This window comes from Balaenoptera musculus, chromosome 1 (genome assembly GCF_009873245.2).
Source record: "Balaenoptera musculus isolate JJ_BM4_2016_0621 chromosome 1, mBalMus1.pri.v3, whole genome shotgun sequence".
Classification (NCBI taxonomy): Eukaryota; Metazoa; Chordata; class Mammalia; order Artiodactyla; family Balaenopteridae; genus Balaenoptera; species Balaenoptera musculus.
The window spans coordinates 121090401-121111646 of NC_045785.1; the positions used below are offsets into that span (position 1 = coordinate 121090401).

General features: G+C 41.9%; 1 protein-coding gene across 2 annotated transcripts in view; it reads left to right on the forward strand.

Moving 5' to 3' along the window:
• Positions 1-21246, forward strand: part of PBX1 (PBX homeobox 1) — a 283806-nt gene that overhangs the window by 237893 nt on the left and 24667 nt on the right. Inside the window, exons 6-9 of one of the 2 annotated variants that reach the window (XM_036860006.1) lie at positions 1853-1988; positions 7326-7485; positions 14727-14839; positions 16178-16267. In XM_036860006.1, coding sequence (XP_036715901.1) covers positions 1853-1988; positions 7326-7485; positions 14727-14839; positions 16178-16267 — 499 coding nt within the window. The remainder of the gene's footprint in view (positions 1-1852; positions 1989-7325; positions 7486-14726; positions 14840-16177; positions 16268-21246) is intronic. The other variant, XM_036860014.1, reaches the window with a different exon arrangement.

The following is a 21246-nucleotide window of genomic DNA, read 5'->3' on the forward strand; positions in this document are numbered from 1 at the left end:
GGTTATCCAAAGACTAGCCTGGAGACCGGGTTAGCCACTTGGCTACCTTCCTCAAATTCCCATCATGCAAGAGCTTTTAATACACGCCTCCTTTTTAGTGGGGCTTTTTAATCCAAGCTGCCCAATTTCTGATGCTGGGTGACCCAGAAACTCAGCACGATTTGGGAGGGTGACTTGGGCTTGGCATAATCCGGACAGATGTGGTTAATACCTATGGACAGATGGTGTTCATCCGGTAAAATCAGGCACTTTATTATGTTAATTAATCCAAGTGGGACCCGGAAAATACAATATTAGCTGAATTTCCTGTCTAGCAAGGCGATCGGTGCTTTCTGTTGGCTTAAGTCAGAAAATTCAATATCCTGGCATAACAAGGGATGTTCTGGAAATTTTTTTTTCCCCATAAGGAAAAGCTTTTGATAAAAGCTAGAAAGGCAGAAGTGCTAATGGAGCTAATTTAAAAGTAGAGACCCCACCCCCTCAAGGAGGGCCAGCCAGCATCTGCAAGGAGCCAGGCATCCCTAAGCAAACCCCAGCTATCCTCAGGCCTTAGCTGGGAGGAGGCAACAAACTGATTCTCACTTTAAATTAGTTCAATTAGCACTTTTTTCTTTAAGAAGAAAAATGCTTTTATTCAAAAAGTGGTTTTCTTCATTTTAGCAACCTATATATTAAAAAGATTTCTCTGGGTTTATGTTTTACCATTTAGCAGCTGTTCCTGCTTAGAAAGTGCTGCTTCTCTCCTTTCAAGGGAGGTCAAGTAGTCAGGGGGTTAATTTCCATCCATTCTCGCCCCACTTCCCCATGCCTTTTAAAAATGTTGCATGCACTTATATGGGGATAGAACAGAGAGAAAATAACTTTTAAAAAAAATATATTTATTTATTAATTTGGTTGCTATGGGTCTTAGTTGCGGCAGGCAGTCTCCTTAGTTGTAGCAGGTGGGCTCCTTAGTTGTGGCTCACGGGCTCCTTTGTTGCGGCACATGGGCTCCTTAGTTACAGCATGCATGTGGGATCTAGTTCCCTGACCAGGGATCAAACACGGGCCCCCTGCATTGGGAACATGGAGTCTTAACCACTGTGCCACCAGGGAAGTCCAGACGATGTATTTTTAACTTATGGCTACAGAGTCTCTGTGTAATTGCCAGGAGGCAATCTGTATACAAGAAAGAGGCTGGGTTTCGTAGTCAGGCAGACCTGAATTGATACTTTGGCCCTATAACCTACTAGTTGAGCGACCTTTGAACTCAGTTCTTCATCGGTAAATGGGAATAACCATAGCTACCTCACTAGTTGTGAAAAATGAATAATTTGAATTGATGGCTCTGAGGGGTATGGCCCAAGGCCTGGAACCTGGTAGGAAGAATCCCCACTAAGTCCTAGTATTTGTCATGTACCAGGCACTGTGCTGAGTCCTCTCTATGTATGACCTCATTTCTCCCTGACACCCCGTGAGGTCAGTTTGACTCTTTGGACTGTCATTTGAAGAAGCTGAAGTTTGGAGAGGCATCCCAAATCACCCAGCTGGTATTCAGTTGGTCCAGGGTTCAAAACCAAGATGGTGGGATTTTGCAACTTCATGCCCCTCACCACTCTGTATAAATATTTGTATAATATGTGTGATTGTTCTTTTGCTCAGCGTCCCAACAGTACACAATGAAGTATTTAACGAACGCTTTCAGCACTGCTTTCAGCATCCAGCCCCTTTGCTCAAATCTCCTCTTGTTCACTTTTCACTCAAAAAAGGGCCTTCTCCCAGATGTAGATCCTCTCCTCTCCCTTTTTATGTATATTTGGTGTGAACTTTTTCTTTTTCCATTGTCGTTGTTGTTTCCTTTCTTTTTATGAAGGCGGAAGAGACGGAATTTCAACAAGCAAGCGACGGAAATCCTGAATGAATATTTCTATTCCCATCTCAGCAACCCCTACCCCAGTGAGGAAGCCAAAGAGGAGTTAGCCAAGAAGTGTGGCATCACAGTGTCCCAGGTAAGAAGCCCTCAAAGGGCTCAGCCCATAGCCTGGCCATGGTGGAGTCACAGGGCAGAGTCTTGGAGGTCTTGCTTTCTTGAACTTTCATGCCTTGTAAGTTCCATCAACTTAAGCCTTAAAATGGCAAGGTCAGCACATGATGTGCATAAGAAAGTTTCCAAGGCAATACCTGGAAAAACTTCAGAGGAACCAGCAGAAGTAGGAGAAGACTAAGTACAGTGTAAAAACAGGGATAGGGTTCTTCCCTCTGAGCTCTCCGTTGCTTCAAATGGGTGAAGAATTCTACATGTACTTGGAAAGCCATCTGAATTTCTCATGTTATTTTCTCAAGCATACTCAATTCCTTGGCCCATTTTTTTGCCCAACCCAGGAACTTTAAGAGTCAGTGAATGGAACTTTTAAATGAAAGGGACTCAAATGTCCTCTCTTGATGTCCTCACTCTGTAACTGATGGAGTGTACGAATTTTAACATGTCACTATGCTTGCATTGGAATGATTGCACAAAATGTCACTGAGTGCCCCCTTCCCCCAAAGAGCAGTAACCGTAACAGGTGCCTATTGACGTGGAAAGACACATGACATAAAATTTTTATGGACCTGGAGTGTTCAGCATTAATATGAAGTAGAAAAGTCAGCAAGTTTTATATGTATCTACATTTTGTCTACACAAAGGATCCATCCAAACTTCTTACTCAGTCTGAACCTCAAATACCACCACCAGTCTCTAGTTGAGACCAGTAGGGATAGTCAAGAAACCTCTCAGAGAAAGCTTTCCTAAGAATTATGTCACATGCAAGAGAATCAAATGTACTAGTGTTTCCAAAAAGGGCAAGGGTGAGGGGGAAGTTGGGGAGAAGAGGCCTACTTTAGTGAAAAACTTCACTTAACATTTTGTAAATGAAGTAGACGCTGTTTTGTATAAACTGAGCATCTGTACTTCCTTGAACTGAATCCTGGCTTCTGCTACTCCCTGCCGGGTGCTGATCCCATCAACCTGTGTTTAGCTAAGCAGAATTAGGTCTAGTCAAAATAAAGAACTCCACACAGGGGATCTGCAATGAAGAGATTGCCAGGCTCTCCCCAGCACTCTGTGTGTGATTTTGCAGCAGCCTTGGAAACCTCCTTTCAGACAAGGCAGAAAGAATCGTCTCCTTTTTAACCTGGACCTTCCTCAGGTACTTGGACCCAGCAGAAGGTCATTTCCAGTCTTGGCAACCCTGGGAAAGCAGAACATCAGTGGTCTAATTCAGGTGGCCTGATTTTTGTCTAGGTTTCTAACCATTCTTGTCCAAATCTAGACCCATTGTCCACAAGAAAAGAGAACTGATGTTTTATGGTACTTGCTGCATGTTTGTGGAATGGTTCCAGATATAAACCATATCACTAACCCACAAACAGTGAATTTCAGTCATGGAATCTTCTGCTGCTAAAGTTGAAAATCACTATATTGTTTGAATTCAAATTCTGGGATTTGGAATTCCAAATCCCTATTGAAAATAGAATGAACTCTTCAGGATCTAGTCGGTATTGTATCTGAATAAAAAATGGAATCTTGGCCTATTCCAGCAACCTTCACATCCTTCATTATGGAAATCCAGGGTGCAAATAGTTTGTCCATTAAAATGATTATTTACATATATTGTATCACCTTTCTCTTTCCCCCGTCCATCCCAAGGCGATACCATTCTTCCTTCCCCATCATATCACTTCCTCCCAACAATAACCAGACTGTTCTACCATTGCCAAACAAGTTCCAGTGGGAGACAATATGATATCATAGAGCGACCATTTGCTAGGAGCATGTTTATGCTGAGTCAACCATGGGATTTTAGGAACTCACTCTTTCTATTTGGGTCTTAGTTGCCCCATCTCCAGTCATGGTTGGCTGGACCACATGATATATTAAATCTCCCTCTATCTCTAGTTCTCAAATCTAGGAGATGCCTTTGACTGTATCTTTCTTGTTTTTTGTTTGTTTGTTTGTTGCTTTGGGTTTTTTTAAAACTAAATTTATTTATTTATTTTTGGCTGAGTTGGGTCTTTGTTGCTGGGCACGGGCTTTCTCTAGTTGCGGTGAGCAGGGGCTACTCCTTGTTGCAGTGCGCGGGCTTCTCATTGCGGTGGTTTCTCTTGTTGCGGAGCACGGGCTCTAGGCACATGGGCTTCAGTAGTTGTGGCTCACGGGCTCTAGAGCGCAGGCTCAGTAGTTGTGGCGCCCGGGCTTAGTTGCTCCGCAGCATGTGGGATCGTCCTGGACGAGGGTTCGAACCCTTGTCCCCTGCATTGGCAAGCTGATTCTTAACCACTGCGCCACCAGGGAAGCCCTGTTTTGGGTTTTTTGTTGTTGTTGTTGTTAATAATCACCCCTCCATCTTGAAATTCTCCTACTTTGGCTTCCTTAACATTGTTCTCTCTGGAGTTTCCTCCTTCCTCTTGGGACACTCCTGGTCAGTCTTCTTAGAGGATCTGCCATCTCTACCTATCCTAAAAGTATTGTTCTTTCATTAGCCCCCATCTCATCATGTCCTAGCCCATGGTCCTTAATTATTTTTTTAGACACATATTCTTTTAAAATCCACTTACTAGTGAGTCCTCCTGTGATTCCCAAACAAAAATATGCTCATACACAGAAACCCATCTATTGACCATCCTCTCCTTTGATCCCAGAACAGCCCTTCCTCTATTCTAGTGCTGCTTGGAGTATGATCTACAGAAGGCAGCATCAGCTGGGAGCTTGTTAGAAATGTAACCTCTTGGGTCTTACTGTATAGCACAGGGAACTATACTCAATATTTTGTAATAACCTATAAGAGAAAAAAAATCTGAAAAAGAATATACATATATATTTATGTGTGTGTGTATATATATATATATATATATATATATATATAACTGAATAACTGTGCTGAACACCTAAACCTAACACGATGTTGTAAATCAACTATACTTCAACTTAAAAAAAATTTCTTGGGTCTCACCCCAGTCCTGAATCAGAATCTCTGGTGGAAAGGGGAGGAGGCTAGGGATCTGTCTTCATAAGCCCTCCATGCACACTTGACTTTGAAAAGCAGTGTTCTACACAGTTAATCGGAGTGGTCCCCTCCGTGCTCACAGCTGCAAATATACAGCTCTTTGAATATCCCCATGAGACTTCTCTTCTGGAACGCCAAACTCATATATCTTACTTCCCACTGGACTTCACCATGGCTCTGCCCACGGGCTCTTCAAACTTAACATGTTCAAAATGTGAATCAAACTTTCCCCAGAGAATCAGTGATTCCTTCTGCATTATCTGTCTCGGAGTAAGTCAGTAATCTCTGTATCCCTAGTGCCTAGCACATAGTAGACCTTGTCAATGATTGTTGAACAGTGAGTTAATTAATGAAAATACCGATTCTATACATTGTTCAGGGCATATGACATCCCCCTAGTGGACGATGCAGGAAATGCCTGAACTGACCCAGCATCTTCCCTGCATGAGCATCTATTCTCCTGTAGAAAGGAATCATCCCAGGACCGGTCCCTTCTCCACCCTCTTCCTTCTCACCTTCTGTCACGTAGCCAATTTAATTAGACCACAGGCATTTTCTTTCCTCCTCAAAAGTCATTCCAAACTTCCTTCATCTTTCCCCCTTTTTTCCAGCTCATCCAGCTACCTCAGAAAAAATCTCCCTGCCTCCTTTCCTCTCTCTCTGTTCCACTTAGAAGTCAAAAACCAACCACAATGATGATTGATTCCTATGAATAGTGAAAGTTACATCAAGGAAAGCATGAGCCCTGGTCTGGGAGGATCCCACATGCCGCGGGCGGCTGGGCCCGTGAGCCACAGCTGCTGAGCCTGCGCGTCTGGAGCCTGTGCTCCGCAACAAGAGAGGCCGCGATAGTGAGAGGCCCACGCACCGCGATGAAGAGTGACCCCCGTTTGCGGCAACTAGAGAAAGCCCTCGCACAGAGACGAAGACCCAACACAGCCAAAAATAATAAATAAATAAATAAATAAAGCTACTAACCTTCTAAAAAAAGAAAAGCATGAGTTTGGGAGTGAAATTAGATAGGCAGTGGTCCCGAAATGGACCCAGAAATGCCCTTCCTCTTCCAGTTTAACTCTCTTTCTGTAGGCACCAGCATTTACAATAAATAAAGCATTTTCTCTTGAGTTTTTTTCTCTCTTGTTTACTAATATTGCAATGCTATGTTTTGATTTTTATAACAGAGGCTTGGCATTTCTGCTTCAGTAGGAGCTATATAGGTCTATGAAGGATAGCCTTATAAGATTTTTAAATTTAGCTAATGCACTTTAAAAATAAGTGTAGTTTTGCAAGAATTTTCTTTATCTGCCATTGTTGGGATAAATTAAATTACATGTAAGCTGTGGTACATGTGTTACCAACTTCTCCTTCTCTCACCAAATTCATGGTTTGTTTTGTAATTGTATAAAACCACAATATTTTAGTTTGAAATCACATCTGAAATATGGGGTATAAAACTCTCCTTCCTAAGGCAGGATTATGGGAGTAAAACTTGAATTTCACTGTGTCTCCACTTGTGTCTGGCAGAGGTCTTGGTATAAAGAGAACAGGCATAGAATCAAGCCAGGACAGCCGCTGTGAGCCACATGAAGGAAATAAATTAACAAATGAAAGTAAATTACGTTTATTTTGTGTATTGGTGTTAACATTTAAAGCCTGGAATTCAAAGGAATAATCAGTGCTAGGCTTCAGTTTTTCCTCATGTAGATAACACCAAGCTTTGCACAAAATACTTAGTGAAATTTATTGGATTGAATTATATTGATCCTAAGGTCAGTAGTACAATGCAGCTAAGAATCTAGTCCATATTAAAGTTATTTAACTAATAAAAATGTGAAATTAATCCATCCATGAAAGCACCCCTATGTTGATATAGATTTATTTGGCTATTTAAAGGTCTGTGTATTTTGATTGCCCAAAGTCAGCTTTAGCATTGGTAAGTAACAGGCATTTCTCCTGAAATGCTAGGTTTATTTTAGTGTCCTATACTTAAGAGGTAAGCAGATTTAAAATGCTTGCCCTGAACTAAAAGGGTCCTAGTGAAATGAGCATCTCCTCCCTAGAAAAATTTTTGTCACAGTGGTTTTGCTAGATTGTGTTATATTAAGTAAGAGCATCTCATTTTATATAGTTGCTCCTCTCCAAGCCCTTCCTTCAGACCTTTTAATTGATGTTGCAAAATCAGAGCTAGGATGAGACCAATTAGCCTACCTCTTCAACCCTCTCATAAGTTCTTCCTTTTCTTCTGTGATGTTTGTGCAGGATGAACTGGTAACTTTCTCCTCTTCTTTTAAACCGCTCTAGGTATCAAACTGGTTTGGAAATAAACGAATCCGGTACAAGAAGAACATAGGTAAATTTCAAGAGGAAGCCAATATTTATGCTGCCAAAACAGCTGTCACTGCTACCAATGTGTCAGCCCATGGAAGCCAAGCTAACTCACCGTCAACTCCCAATTCAGCTGGTTAGTTTTTTCTTTGAATTGGGGGAAATGTTCTCCATTTTTATATGTGCTTTTCCTACACTGGGGTTTTCTTTTAATTCTTTAGGCTATGGATGGGTTGATTTATGTAGTTGATTGTCTTTTTTACTGTTGATGCGACTTTGGGTTTTTCTTTTCATTTCCAAAAAGCAATGTGTTTTGCTGTTTATAAGATGGACTTGTCTGAGGGTTTGCACTAATGTGTCTCTTTAAGTTGGACAGAGGTAAATTGGTTGGTTTTGATGAGGAGACCTCTAAATTCTCCTTTCAGAGATTCTAATAAGTAAGCTTGACTTAGTACTTTGAGATAGTCCCTTGGGGTTCAGGCATTTAGTCTGTCTCATATGAAGTTGTTGTCCTTATCTATTTTGCTGTTCCTATTACATGATGTCTGGGTCATCTACTAGCATGCATTCTTTGAAGGAATATTCACTCTTCTTTAAATATCTTATTAAAATGTTCTGGTCTGCAAAGCCAACTATGGTGATTGCTATCCATTGTTTATAGTTGTCGTTCTTTACTGTTTTATTGTGTTGGTTTTCTTTATGTAAACTACAAAGAAAATTGCCAGTTGTTAATTCAAGTGATTCAGATTCCAGTTTTCCTGTTACAGTATCAGTCATGTGCTGTGCTCCTGGTTTTATTTTAGTAAATGTGCATTGTATCACTAATTTCAGAGTTAGCCTAACATAATATATTTTAGGGGTGTGCCTTGTACCATCAGTTCTTAATTTCCACATGTGAAAAAAATAATCAGTAACGCATAAAAAATATAACCTTGGTGTTTGTATGCTATGGAAGGCATGCACATTGGTGCTTTTTTTTTAAAAGGGAAAACCAGAAATATTTCTTATTAAATAAGTATTTATTTATTCAATAAGCCTTTATTAAATAAGTTAGATTAAGATATTTCTCCCCATAATGAACCAGATGCATTGATTTTGGCTGTGGGGTACATGTCTAAGAAAATTGATGCCCCAACTTTAAAGGGTCACAAATTAAATATGTTAGATCATAATATGACTTTTAAATCTAATTCCTAACATTTGGGGGTATGTGGTGTCTTTGATCTCCCCGCTTGTTTGCCCACTAAAATAAGTCCTCTTTCTACCCTGTGGTAGATTGTTATTGGAGACATGTAAGGCTCCACACACTAATGTCTTCTGTGAGCTTCTAGATGCTTCTAATTTGTTATCATAAAGTTCTCCAAGTCACTGGGCTGTACCATCACAGCTTTCTTTTGTTTAAATGGAATCATGCATGAAGAGTGGCCTGGGCTTTGTAAACATGGATATGGTAAGACAATGTAGAATTCAATCCAGTTTCATTTTTCCCAGCACTCCAGATTAGGTAACCATGGAGAGCATATTTGCTTTTTGAGGTTTTGTGTGTGTGTGTGTGTGTGTGTGTGTGTGTGTTTCCTTCTCTTCTCATCATGGTGTGATTGACAAAGGATCAAGGCTCACAGGTTCAATAACCAGAGAGTTTCCTTCTTCCCCATCTGGTCAATTATTAAGCATTTCAGACCCAGCAACACTAGTTGAATTGTACTGCTAGGCAGACATTTTCACTTGTCTCTTTGGAAGAAGTACAATTCTGTCAACATTAGCAAAAACACATTCGATACTCTTGCAAAGGTTATCATAATGCAAAACAGATATCAAAATGACTTTTTCCTGTCCCTGATATATCTGCATCGCAGATGGCTTAGCATGATTTATGAACAGTCTTTAGAAGGGCCCCGTGGACTCCCTTCATTACTAAATCCCTAACTTTTTATTCTTTCCTAAAGCACTTGAAAAGAGAAAAGTGAGCATTTTAACCCCCTCGTCTGTGTTTAAGAATTATTTTGGCTCTCTTGGAATATCAGTATGTGATTATAGTTTTCTAAGGAATTTTTCTGGTGGCTTAAACTTCATGTGACTATTCTGAGCACAGAGTAAATTATTATGGAAAATTTGAGCTAAGCTTTCCAGTGGTGCATAAGTTGTTGGAAATAATATGCAGAGGAACCCCTTTGTAGTGCTTTTTCTAAAATAGAGACAAAAGAAAATACTATTGTATATGTGCAATAGCATGGAATTTTAAAAGATAAACGGTTTAACAGGAAAAGTTATAAATGGGTTTTTCTGTCTTTTCTTTGCTCTTAACACAACCCAAATCGCTACACAGATAAAGGGAGAACTTTAAAATGTTTCAGCTTTTCACATAGGGTGTTTATATAATGTTGTATACCAGCTCTTTGATAATTCCTAAGGGTAAATAATAATTGAAATAGCAAGTTTTAAATAAGAGGTTAGGAAGTGAAAATATATTTTAGTTGAGTGTAGAGTTCTGGAACCTGGGAACTTTTTATATCCTCAGTATCGAAGCAGGAGTTCTTTCCAGAAGCTTTACTAAATATAAATACTCATTTCTACTGCAAGGAAGATATTTTGCAAGTAAATCTTATTCCTTCTAGAGGCTTTTGTGTGGAGAGCAGTACTTCAGTATCTTTATTTAGGCCTCTTCTAAATATTCCTGTTTGTTGATATATGCCTGGCCTCCTATTTCCTTAAGCCTAATTCATAAAAATCACGTAGGGCTAGGGCCTGTGAGGAATTAACAAGTATTTTGAGATACTTGGAATGCTTCATATTTTACACCAGCAGAGTTGGGCAAAATGGATGGAGCAAGGAGGAAAAATAGAGAGAAGACAAGAAAATTAAGTTTTAAAAAAAAAAAAAAACAAAAATGGGGACGAACTGAAGCAATAGTTAATAACCCCGGGTCCATAATTCTTTTGGAGTGACCTAAAGTGACACCTTCTCAATTTCCTATTTTTGATGAGATTATGAAAGCAAGAGTTAATATCTCAGAAAAATAAGGCCCTTTTAGGAAGCTTGGATTATCTATTTTGGAAGGTTGGAGAACATTTTAATATCCAAGAAGAAAGAAATTGGCTTATGGGTTACAGATATTTTCTGTGGCATAGCATCAGCATTGATATCTTAGCAGGACCTGTGATTAGCTAAGCAATCCCCGTTTTTCTGAGGCTCAGAACCCACAGATTTGAATTCTCTTGCTTAGTTGTATGTGTTTGTGTGTGTCAAGGACAACAGTAGATTGAGCCATGACATTAGTTAGCAGCAAGCCCTTTAACATATTCTTATTATGCCCCTCATAGGAAGTTTGGTGTTCTTCTGGGTTGGTGGAAGGTTATCATATTAAGACCCTGGACACTGGCTTCCTAAGAGAAGTTTATGTATAGTACACATGGTTAGAGAGGAGGTAACACATCCAGAGAAGTTGACTGACACTGCCAGTAAAGCCATAGGAACCCTCATGGTTTTGTTTTTTAAAACCAGTGAAAGAATTTATCCCATTGATGTTTTCTGCTGTGTTCTTTCTCCCTATGTTTCTTCCCTTGTGGAAAATGAAAACACAGCCTCCTGGAATTGGAACTCTGGAACCTGGACATGCACACCTACTGAAGGTTATCTGGTTTCCCATTGAACCAGATAACCTTTCCCTCTTGTACTTTGCCCTGAGTAGAAAGTAACAGTGGTTTTATTTTAATTTGGAGGGAAAAATCATGAAAAACAGAGAAGTGAGCATGATATAATTAAGCTTACATCCAGCAAAGAGACTCTATCTCTGAGCCTCCAAATGGTATAGGAGGCCAATAGAGTCCAGTACGATCAGACTGGCCACCTAATCTGTGTGAAGCCTTGATTTCTAGATTGCAGAAATTAAGGCGATACTTGCCATCCATCTGCTTCCTAAAAATGCTGTGAGTTATAATGAGCTAATACTTTTAAAACACCTCAAGTTCCTTAGGAAGAAAAAGTAAATTCATTCTTGTTCTAGGTCATTGGTTCTCAATTTCAGTAAAGTTGCCATTTTTGGCTGTCACAGTTGTAGGGGGATGGATGTTCCTGGCATCTGTTAGATGGAGACCAGGGATGTGTTTGACCGTCCTACAATACGTAAGATATTCCTCCACAACAAAGAATTATCTGGCCCAAAATGTGAATAGTGCCAAGGTCAAGAAACCCTGCTCTAGATTGAGATATTATCATTAGTATTCTATTTTTTGGATGTTGAAGTTAACTGAGTTTGGGTTTTGTTTTTTTTTTTTTCCCCCTGAACAAATGTAATTCTCTTGGAGACTCTTTAGAGTCGAAACAGAGTGTTCAGGAAATTGTCTTTTATGAAAATGGCTGTTAATACGTCTCCACATCGTGTTTGCATGAGCAAATGCATCAGAATCTGTAGGTGATCTATCACCTCTCTGTCTAGTTGAGTGCAAGTTTAGCTTTGTACATGCCCCAGCTGTCTGGTTTACGGCTTAAACGAGCTACTTGCCTCCCTTCCCAAGCCGAATTCAGAACCTTTTAACCTTCAAGCACGTCTTAAAATGTGCTTCTAGTCATTGCCATCACTTTATAGCCACCTGCAGGTAAGGTTCCAGACTGACCTTCTCAGCAAGCCAGGTAATTCTGTTTTAGTTCTTTGAGAATTCCACAGCACCTCCGAGTGAGCCCACATGCTATTTGTCTATGAATCACATCCTTCCCAGGAGTTTATCCAATCCAGGATAAGTTCTTTCCAACTTCCAGTGCCAGATGAAGAATGAGTCTTCCCCTCATTACTTAGATGTTTGTGTGGACTTGTGTCTGCCTTATTGCAATATTCATGACACCTGGTCTCTTTCCTCAGTGAAATCACTGCCTCTAGTTACTTATCAGAGAAGCAGAAGCCATGGCTGTGTTGTATGTGGGTGTACAGAGACAATGAAATGCTGAAACAGCATGGCCAAAAGCACAGGGACTCCTTCTGCAATTACTGCTCTGATTCAAACGCATTTGTACATGAAGTACATTGATATGTGCATATTTATCTCTATGTACATTAGGCAGGCAGACATGTTTACAATTTATCTATGCACATATATTTTTTAAATCATCTGTGTCAATTGCAGTGTATATCTTGTAAATGACACATTCCGTGCCTTCATGATTCCATGGGTGCCATGTTCCTTGGCATCAGTGTAGCCCTTTGGAAGTTTCTCCCATTTCTCAGTCTGTGTGCTAATTTCCAATAAACCATCAACCAAGCATGTAGAGTGTATGTTTATTACATGGTATTTGGTTGGGAGAGAAATAAGATACCTGGGCTTCAAACTGAATACTCTAGGGGGAAAAAAAAATTCTGATATCCTATAAACAATTATAATTTGGGTTCTTAGAGCTGCCGGTTTTTGGTTCTGATAACATCTACCTGTGAGCATGTGTTGTAATACTTATTATAAAATGGCTTTTAATATTTAGGTTATATTGCTGTGGTTGAAAGAAAGATTTGAGAGGGATGTAACTGGGACACAGATGCCTGGGTCTTATATATCTTAACATACGAATGTGATCTGTGCTACGCACTGGTTCACCCACATGTTGGGGGGGGGGGGCTGTTTGAAAGATTTGCACCACATTAATGGAAGGAAGGTCCAGGCCAAAGCCTCTGCCCACTGATTGGGTGTAAGCCACACCTGGTCAAATCTTGTACCTATTTTGCCTAAGATCAACTTTTCTAATTCCTTTCAGATAAGCTAAACCGAGAAATGTGTGCCAGATGACATACATAGGACATGTTTCAGAGTTATCAGGATGTCATAGTTCTTTGGATGGTGCTTGAGTTGTCCCCCACCCCCCAAAGAAAGCAATCCCTTTTTCCCATGAGAAGGGAGTTAAGAGTAGAGGATCCGTCTGTGTAGCAAAATACTCAGCTGGTTCCTTGCATAAGGATGAACACCCCAAAGAACAAAGCAAAATGGAGATGTTCCTTAACTTAAGGTTGTCCCCAAGTAAATTGTCCTCAAGTAAATCATTTGGTTCCTCTAAATGGCTCTTGCCTTTGAAGGATGAGGATACCATGAATAGTTGAGGAGAGTGGCAGAGTTTAGAAGTCATTGCTAGTTAAGTGGTCCTGCCATGGAACAAAAAAACCTTCTGTTCAGCTTAGCTGCAGCTCTTCATGTGAGGCGAGACAGCTCTCTAGGACGGCACAAATCCCTATTTTGGGATAAAAGAGAGTCAGAGCTGGGGCATGAATCATTGTTGGGTGATTCCACACGGATGATGGCTGTCTCAGAATTCAAAGGCAGGAGTGCAATTTGAGCAACATAGGGATGGAAACAGTAGAGTGGAACTGACCTGGGTCCCTGAGGTCTCTCCTTTTCCAGGCTAACGTCACGTTTTAACCAAACCTTGCACGTTGAGCTTTCTTTCCTAATGCGCTGAGCTGCACGATGGCTTCAGAATAATATTAAGCTTTCCCACGGCCTTGTGTTTAGGTTGAGGGGGGACTAGGTTTACCACAGTGGAACCGGTGGAACCCAGGTGGTGCCTACAGGCTAAGTCTGGGAGAAAGCTTCAACTCTAAGAGGAGGAAGCAGATAGTTAACTGCTCTTCTGGAGACTCACTTTATTATTATTATTATTATTACTATCATTTCATATTTCATGCATGCTTGAGAATTCCTGGTCCATTTTCTGTCTCATCTTCGTCCAAAACGGCAGGTGGCAGAGAAGAGCATATTATTCTCACTTGTTTTTGCAGTCCTCATGGTTCTCTTGGACTGTTTGCCACCCGGCAGGGAACATCACCTTCTTTCTAGAAATCAGGAATGTTGGTGACTCATATCACAGGGCCAGCCCTACTGTGCAGCGTTGCCTTCATGCCCTCCCCTCCCAGGTGCTGCTCCCCATGTGAGAGTAGACGGGTGTAGCATTAGTTTATTTAGAATCCAGCAGATAGCTCACGTGCTCCATCGTGGTGGCAGAAGTACCATTGACCAGCCTGTAGTCTCCAGCCCGCAGTCCCCCAGCCAATCCTAGAATTTTAGAGGCATGAAAGAGAGACCTTGGGTCTGGAGTCTGTCTCCAATTCAAACAGAGCAAGTTGAGAAGAATACATGTTTCCTTTCTCAGCTTGAAGCTGCTAAGGGGAAGCAGTCCTATGGGCAACTTGCAGTGAGATGTGGGCTTCGCATAACATGAATGATATGCACCCTTTATTGCTTGCTCTGTTCTTCATGCTACTAACCAGACTCTGTTGATGTTGTTTTGATTTTAGTTTTTATTTGGGGGGGTTGCTTTGCATGTCATTCTTCCTCTTGGCTGTTAGTTGCGGGGGTTAAGCCTTTTCCTTTCTGTGATTCAGGTGCCTCACTCTTTCCTTTCCAGGTTCTTCCAGTTCTTTTAACATGTCAAACTCTGGAGATTTGTTCATGAGCGTGCAGTCACTCAATGGGGATTCTTACCAAGGGGCCCAGGTTGGAGCCAACGTGCAATCACAGGTAGGGACCCAGCCAATGTGCCGCCAGGTGAATGCTTTAGCGCCCAAGAGCCCTCAGTCAGATTGGCACCTCTTGCTTCTGTCCAGAGAGAGAGAGACGGACAGACAGACAGAGATGTGGAAACAAAACCTTACCAACAACCAAACCGAATCAAAGACAACCATTGTCGTGGGGAATCTCGTCCACACTTTGTGAATGCGTTTGGCTCTGGCTTGTCAGTCACACTAGGAAGGCAGGAGAGCGGCAAGCACAGGGTGAGGTGACTAAGGCCCGTCGGGCAAGTGGACCCAGTGTATTCTTTGCTCATGAAAGGGAAAGGGAGGAGGAGTTGAGTCCATCAGTTCACTTTTCAGGTCCCTCTCTTGTTTGTTGCTTTTCCACACTCAACATTTGCCCGATATAGAGGTCATGAATGAGTAGGCCCATACCTTAGTATCTCCCGTTTTCATTTCAACCTTGAAAAACACCCAGCCAGCTTGACTAAACTCATCTTCTTAGTCATCCTTGAGGTCAAGGGACTTGGGTTTCTGGTGATGAGTCTAAGTCCATGCTGGGGCACACAAATCAAGCGTGTGGTGTAAACCCTCAGCGCTCCCTAGTCGGCAGCTCTTCTTCACGATGGCTCAGAAGCCATCCTCCTGTGTCAGCACACAGCCTGATGTGACAGGGTGAAGTCCTGTGCTCTGGGTCAGAATCGCTAGGGAAGTTCTGAGCCAAGCCCATCCAGGCTCCCACCCTGCAAGAGGAGCAGGAAGCATTACATGCCTGGAAGAGACCAACTGGCCGGTGATTCAGCCCCCTGCACAGGAAACATAAACAAGTTTGAGGAGATATGGTCAGACTTTGGTCAAATGACTAAACAGCTGGCCATCATTTAAGTCCTCAGAAAGACAACATTAGTCGCACACCGCTCTCTCTGTGAGGGGGCTGGCCAAGCCCCTCTACACAGAACCTTGACTTTTGTAGGATCCCCAGCAAAGAAGTTAGATAGGATGATCTGGTGGGCAGGGAAAAAATCCCTTCACTCTCCCCACTCTCAGCCCCTCTATCACCCAGTCCCTGCCTTCTCATGCAGCATTGTTGAATTAGTTTCAGTGTTGGGAATCCCAGCTTTCTTTGACCATTTTTCTGTCTTGCTTACTGAAATCAGAAAGGATAGTGGATTCGGCATAGAGAGGAGGCCCAGCCTCCTCCTAATGGTTCCTTTCCCAGGAAGAATGTCTCCAGTGATCGCATTAATTTGGCGAGCCCAAGTGGTAGCCTGTGTGCTGATGATGTGCCTCCCTTTCCCTGCATCTCCCTGACTAATTTCCTCTCTGTTGTTGTTCATCTGTTTAGGTGGATACCCTTCGCCATGTTATCAGCCAGACAGGAGGATACAGTGACGGACTCGCAGCCAGTCAGATGTACAGTCCGCAGGGCATCAGTGTAAGAAAACAAGGCTCCCCCCCTCCCCACCCTTTGTTTTTATTCTATCACTGTCAATTAGTTCAAAGCCATAGGGCTCAGAATGCCACTTAGTAGGACTTCTTAGCTTTACGGTCACCTAGTTTCTTGTTTCTGTATCGGTCATGCCATCGGCAGCATTCTACCCTCAAAAAAAGTGGCGATTGGGCAGGCTTCATGCAGGCAGCTGGCGTCTAGGGCTGTCACACGCAATCAGTGTTTGCATGGCACCTGCGGCCACATGCGTTCAGCTGAGAGGGGCTGCTAAACAGGTGACACCTAGTACAACAGTGGTAGGAAACGTCCCCACAAGCGGGGGCCTGGGAACCTGGGGAGAAAAACCAGTAGCCGAAATCCATTGCATCCAGGTCTGTGGTCTTAAAAAAAAAAAACACCTTTCTCCCATCTAAGGACGATTAAAAAAAATTAACAAAGAGGCTGGGTATGCTGAAGGGATGGGGAGGGGTGCAGACCATCTTCTACTTGTTCTTGGGTGCGCTGGCGGCTCCTGACTAGCATGAAAATTCATAGCGACAAGCTATGTCGCACAGAGTGAAATCGATCAGACAGACACAAGGAGAATCGAGTGTAGATTTGGGACAGCAATCCAACTTGATTTCTCAGATCAATCGTCCGCTATCTCAGCAGCGATGACAGCAAGCTGGGACAAGAGGGCAGCCTGGAAAAGGAGGCTGTTCTTTAGATCAGAGGTGATTTCCTGGGCTTTTAGAGGTCATTAGATGCTCCAGTAGAACTATTGGCTCAGAACTGTCTAAGAAAACTATGATTGGATGATGGTAAGGATTTTTTGTTGTTGTTTCTGTTGTTAGGATTAAAATAAATTGGGGATGGAGGGAAGGAAAGGTGGGCATAGTGTGTTGATGTAATTCTAGCCTATACTAATTGAGGTATGGAATCTGCAATGAAAAAGGTGATAGCTTTTTAACTCTGCACTGGTGAAATCATATATGACAATGGTCAGACTGGAAGGAAGCAAGAGGATACCAGCTGTTTCATCAGATGAGGAACGGTTGAAAAAATTAGGAATTCTTAGCCCATTAAAGAGAAGGTTTGGGTGGTAAGTAATAGTTTAAGACACGCTGTCATCAATGAGAGAGATTGGATTCATCGTGAATGATCTAAAGGGAGGTAGGATAGATCACTGAGTAGAAGATTCAGGGAAACAGATTTCACTTCAACATCTCAAGGGCCTTTGTAAGATACAGTCAAAGTTGTCCAAAGAAGGAATCTTTTGTCTCTGGAAGCCAAGAATTCCCCATCATTGGCGCGTTCAGACATTGTTTGGCTAACTACTTGGTCAGGATGTTGTAGAAGGGAGTTAAGTACCAGGTGATGACTGTCTTGGTGACTTTTAAGGCCCCTTCCAATTAGGAATTCTTTATTTTCTACCTTCCTTAGGCAGAATCTCCTCTGAGTGTGTATAATATTTATCAAGTTCCTCTCTGGGAGGGAAGGAAGGAGGTTAGAGCTGACCCTGTTAAACATACTCTGGGCACCTGTGTCCCTTTTTTAGAAAGGGTTTCCAGAACAGAGGGATTTTTCCCTTCTTGCGCTTATACTAATTATTATTCCTGTATTCATGGCTGACTTGTCAGACGCCTGCTTAGAAAAAATCCAAGATACCATGGTGGAGAATTATGTTCTCAAAAATGGATTCCAAATGAATTAAGTTGTTCTGTGTTTGTATGGGGAGGTTCAAGCACATAGGCATTTATCCATTGCCTGGATCTTTTTGAGCTAGAAGATCGGTCTTTCCAGAAGAAGTTTTGCTCTGTATGTAAGTGGAAGAGAGGAACATGAGGAAAGTATAAGAGTGTGGGGAGGAGACTATGGACACACTCAGAAAGAGAACTGCAGAAAGTCTACATGACTGGGCAGGAAGTGGGGCTGACAGTTCTGCTATTTGGCATCTTTCTTTCCTAATTGGGTAGCACAGAAGAGAGCGGCACTCAGACTCTGGGGGGTCAACGTTGGCCCCTCTGACGTCATCTGGTGGGCTGGGAATCATTTCTGAAATAGTGTAACCAAACATGTGCAGATCATTATGTCTGATTACATAAGCCCACCGCAAAAACTGGGCTGGAAAATGCCACTTGAAAGAGTCTCTCATTTTGCATTAATTTTTTTTCCCTGTGAACTGTTTATTTTATTTCTGGGTCTTTAAGACACAGGGTAAATGAATCAAAGGCTGATCATGATACGGTCTGTTCCTTTGGTATCAATTTTAAGTTGTGCCACCTTGCAGGAGACTAAGCTTGTGAGATGTATTTTTAGAGAGTGGTATTAGATGCCGAGGCATGTGTATGTGCAGAGAGGGGCACTGGCTGCTAGGAGAAATGAGAGAGAGAGAGAGAAAAGGAGGTAGACAAGAAGAGACAAGGACAGGAATGAAAGATTCGAGCCAATGAATAGAAATAAACAATTCCAAAACCCATGGCGGCAATGGAATTCCCAGCTGGGCTCTGGATTGTGTTTCATTCAGTGGAGGACATTTTCTGGGCAGCCTTTATCTACTCCCCTGCCTGGGTTTTCACAGCACTCACATCTTATCCAACCAGCGTCTATTTTAAATCTTGTAGAGTTCAGACGGCTTGCCTTTAACTAAGGGCATTTAGTGATCGTGTTGCAAGGTGTGGTGGTAAGAGCCCTGCGGTGGGAGTTGGGAGACTCTGGTCCTTGTAACTCTCATGTGCCCATGGGCAGGCGTCAAACCTTGTCTTTTATAAAATGGGGCCAGTAATTCTCACCCTTAGTACCTTCATGACTGCTTTAGGGAAAATGAGAAAATAGGTAGGAATGGGCTTGGTAAAGCGCAAGTTTTTCCACATGAATGCAGCATGAAAAGTTATAAGTGATAACTTTCTAATTTGACCTTTTTCCTCCTCTTGTGTGAGCAGTTTTCCCAGTAGGTAGTTCCTAGTGAGGATAGGTTAGGACACAGTTGTCACTTTTTTCTCTTCTGATGGAAAGGTACACTTTCGACAAGGATACAGAGTTATGCAATGCCTAAGGACCCCCTTCCTTAACCAGAGTGAGCGTTAAAGACCCTGGGTCTTTAAGACGCAGTGTAAGTGAATCAAAGGCTGATCATGATACGGTCTGTTCCTTTGGTATCAATTTTAAGTTGTGTTAAATTATACCTTTTTTGAGTGCTTTGTATTCTCAAATGACAACGGGCAATGCTTACTGGGTTTAGAGTGGCTCTCAGTGATGGAGGGAGATTACTTCACTTCCCCGTCAGTTAGACAGACTGAAAGATCACTTAGCTATCACATCCACTCTTTCGTTTCCCTTCCCACTGCCACCATCCTCGTTCTAGAAATAGTTCATTAGCTAGGCTATTGTGATTATTTCCTAATCACCGTTACTGCCTTTAGTGTCTCCTTTCTCCTGCACACATCCCCAGAATTTTGTCATTCCTTGCTCAGAAATCAAGAGCACTTCTCTATTGCCCAGCTAAGCAAGTTTAATCCCTGTGTCGGACATTTTCAGAGTCTTCCGCGCTCCGGCCCCATCTACCTATCCATCCCCCTCACTCCCCAAATCACACTGACTCTCCCACGCCCAGCTCCTCCTTGCTGTTTGTCTTCTTCTCCTTAGCCCTCCTTCCCCTCTTCTCTCCACTTTATCACACACACACTCCCTTGCCTTATAGATATATGCACAGACACACTCAATCAGTCTTTGTCTTTCATTCCCAAATACGCATGTGGTCCCAAAATGCATATATTAGTTGCTCAAAACATGTTTGTTGAATGAATAAATCAGAAGACAAGCTACCACTGAATTAAAAAATGCCACATCTTATGTAACAGCTATAAAATACCTAGTAATGATCTTTCTCTTAAATGCCTTACTAACCCACAAATAGACTATCTTTTTTAATTCAAAAAGCTTCTTAAGTCTTTCTTTTTGGAAAAAGTTTCTAAACTTTTTGACCAAGGCAGATTCTCTGAGAATTAAGAGTCAGATCCGCATTAAATAGATGAAGTTATAGAGTGATGATATTGTCAAGAGAATTATCCCTTTGAATTCTTTAACGCCTTCTTTCCTAAAAGAATCCCCTTATCAAAACCTGCTTGTGGGGTAGCCATCTACATAGCAAGAGAACATCGTTTCTTTTATTTTTTTTTTAATTTTATTGAAGTATAGTTGATTTACAATGTTGTGTTAATTTCTTCTGTACAGCAAAGTGACTCAGTTATGCATATATATATTCTTTTTCATATTCTTTTCCATTATGGTTTATCACAGGATATTGAATATAGTTGTGCTAGACAGTAGGACCTTGTTGTTTATCCATCCTATATATAATAGTTTGCATCTGCTAACCCCATACTCCCAATCCTTCCCTCCCCCATCCCCACTCCCCTTTGGCAGCCACAAGCCTGGAGAACACCGTTTCTCATGGGGTTCTCACTGCTTTCTCTACCAGACGTGGAACTAGAACCTGCACAAACAAATGGGTGGATAGTGGCAGCAACCTGAAGTCAGGAAACTTGGATCCTTCTTGTGGCTTTTCTTCTGGCGAGTCTCTTCATCTCTGTATCATTGCTTCATCTGTCAAATTTATCCCACCAACAAGCTCTAAGGTCCTTTCAGCTTAGTAGTTCTGGAGCCCTACAAGTATGGTTTTTGATTCCTACTGTTCACTCAGGGGACACCAGGCTCAACTGTAGGCTCCTCTCTCCAGAAAACTCTTTCATTTGAGTTAGTCTCCGCCATCTTTTCTAGCCTACCCTATCGCTTCCCCTTTCAGTTGGATCTTGAGGGAAGGAGGAAGAGCTTGCATTACATGAACTTCTCCCTTTGAATTCACGGAGATTTGTGGTAGCAGAAACCATTAGTCTTTAGGGTGAAATTATTTTTGATTATTTTAAAATGTGAGCAGGGACTTCCCTGGTGGTCCAGTGGTTAAGACTCGGTGCTCCCAATGCAGG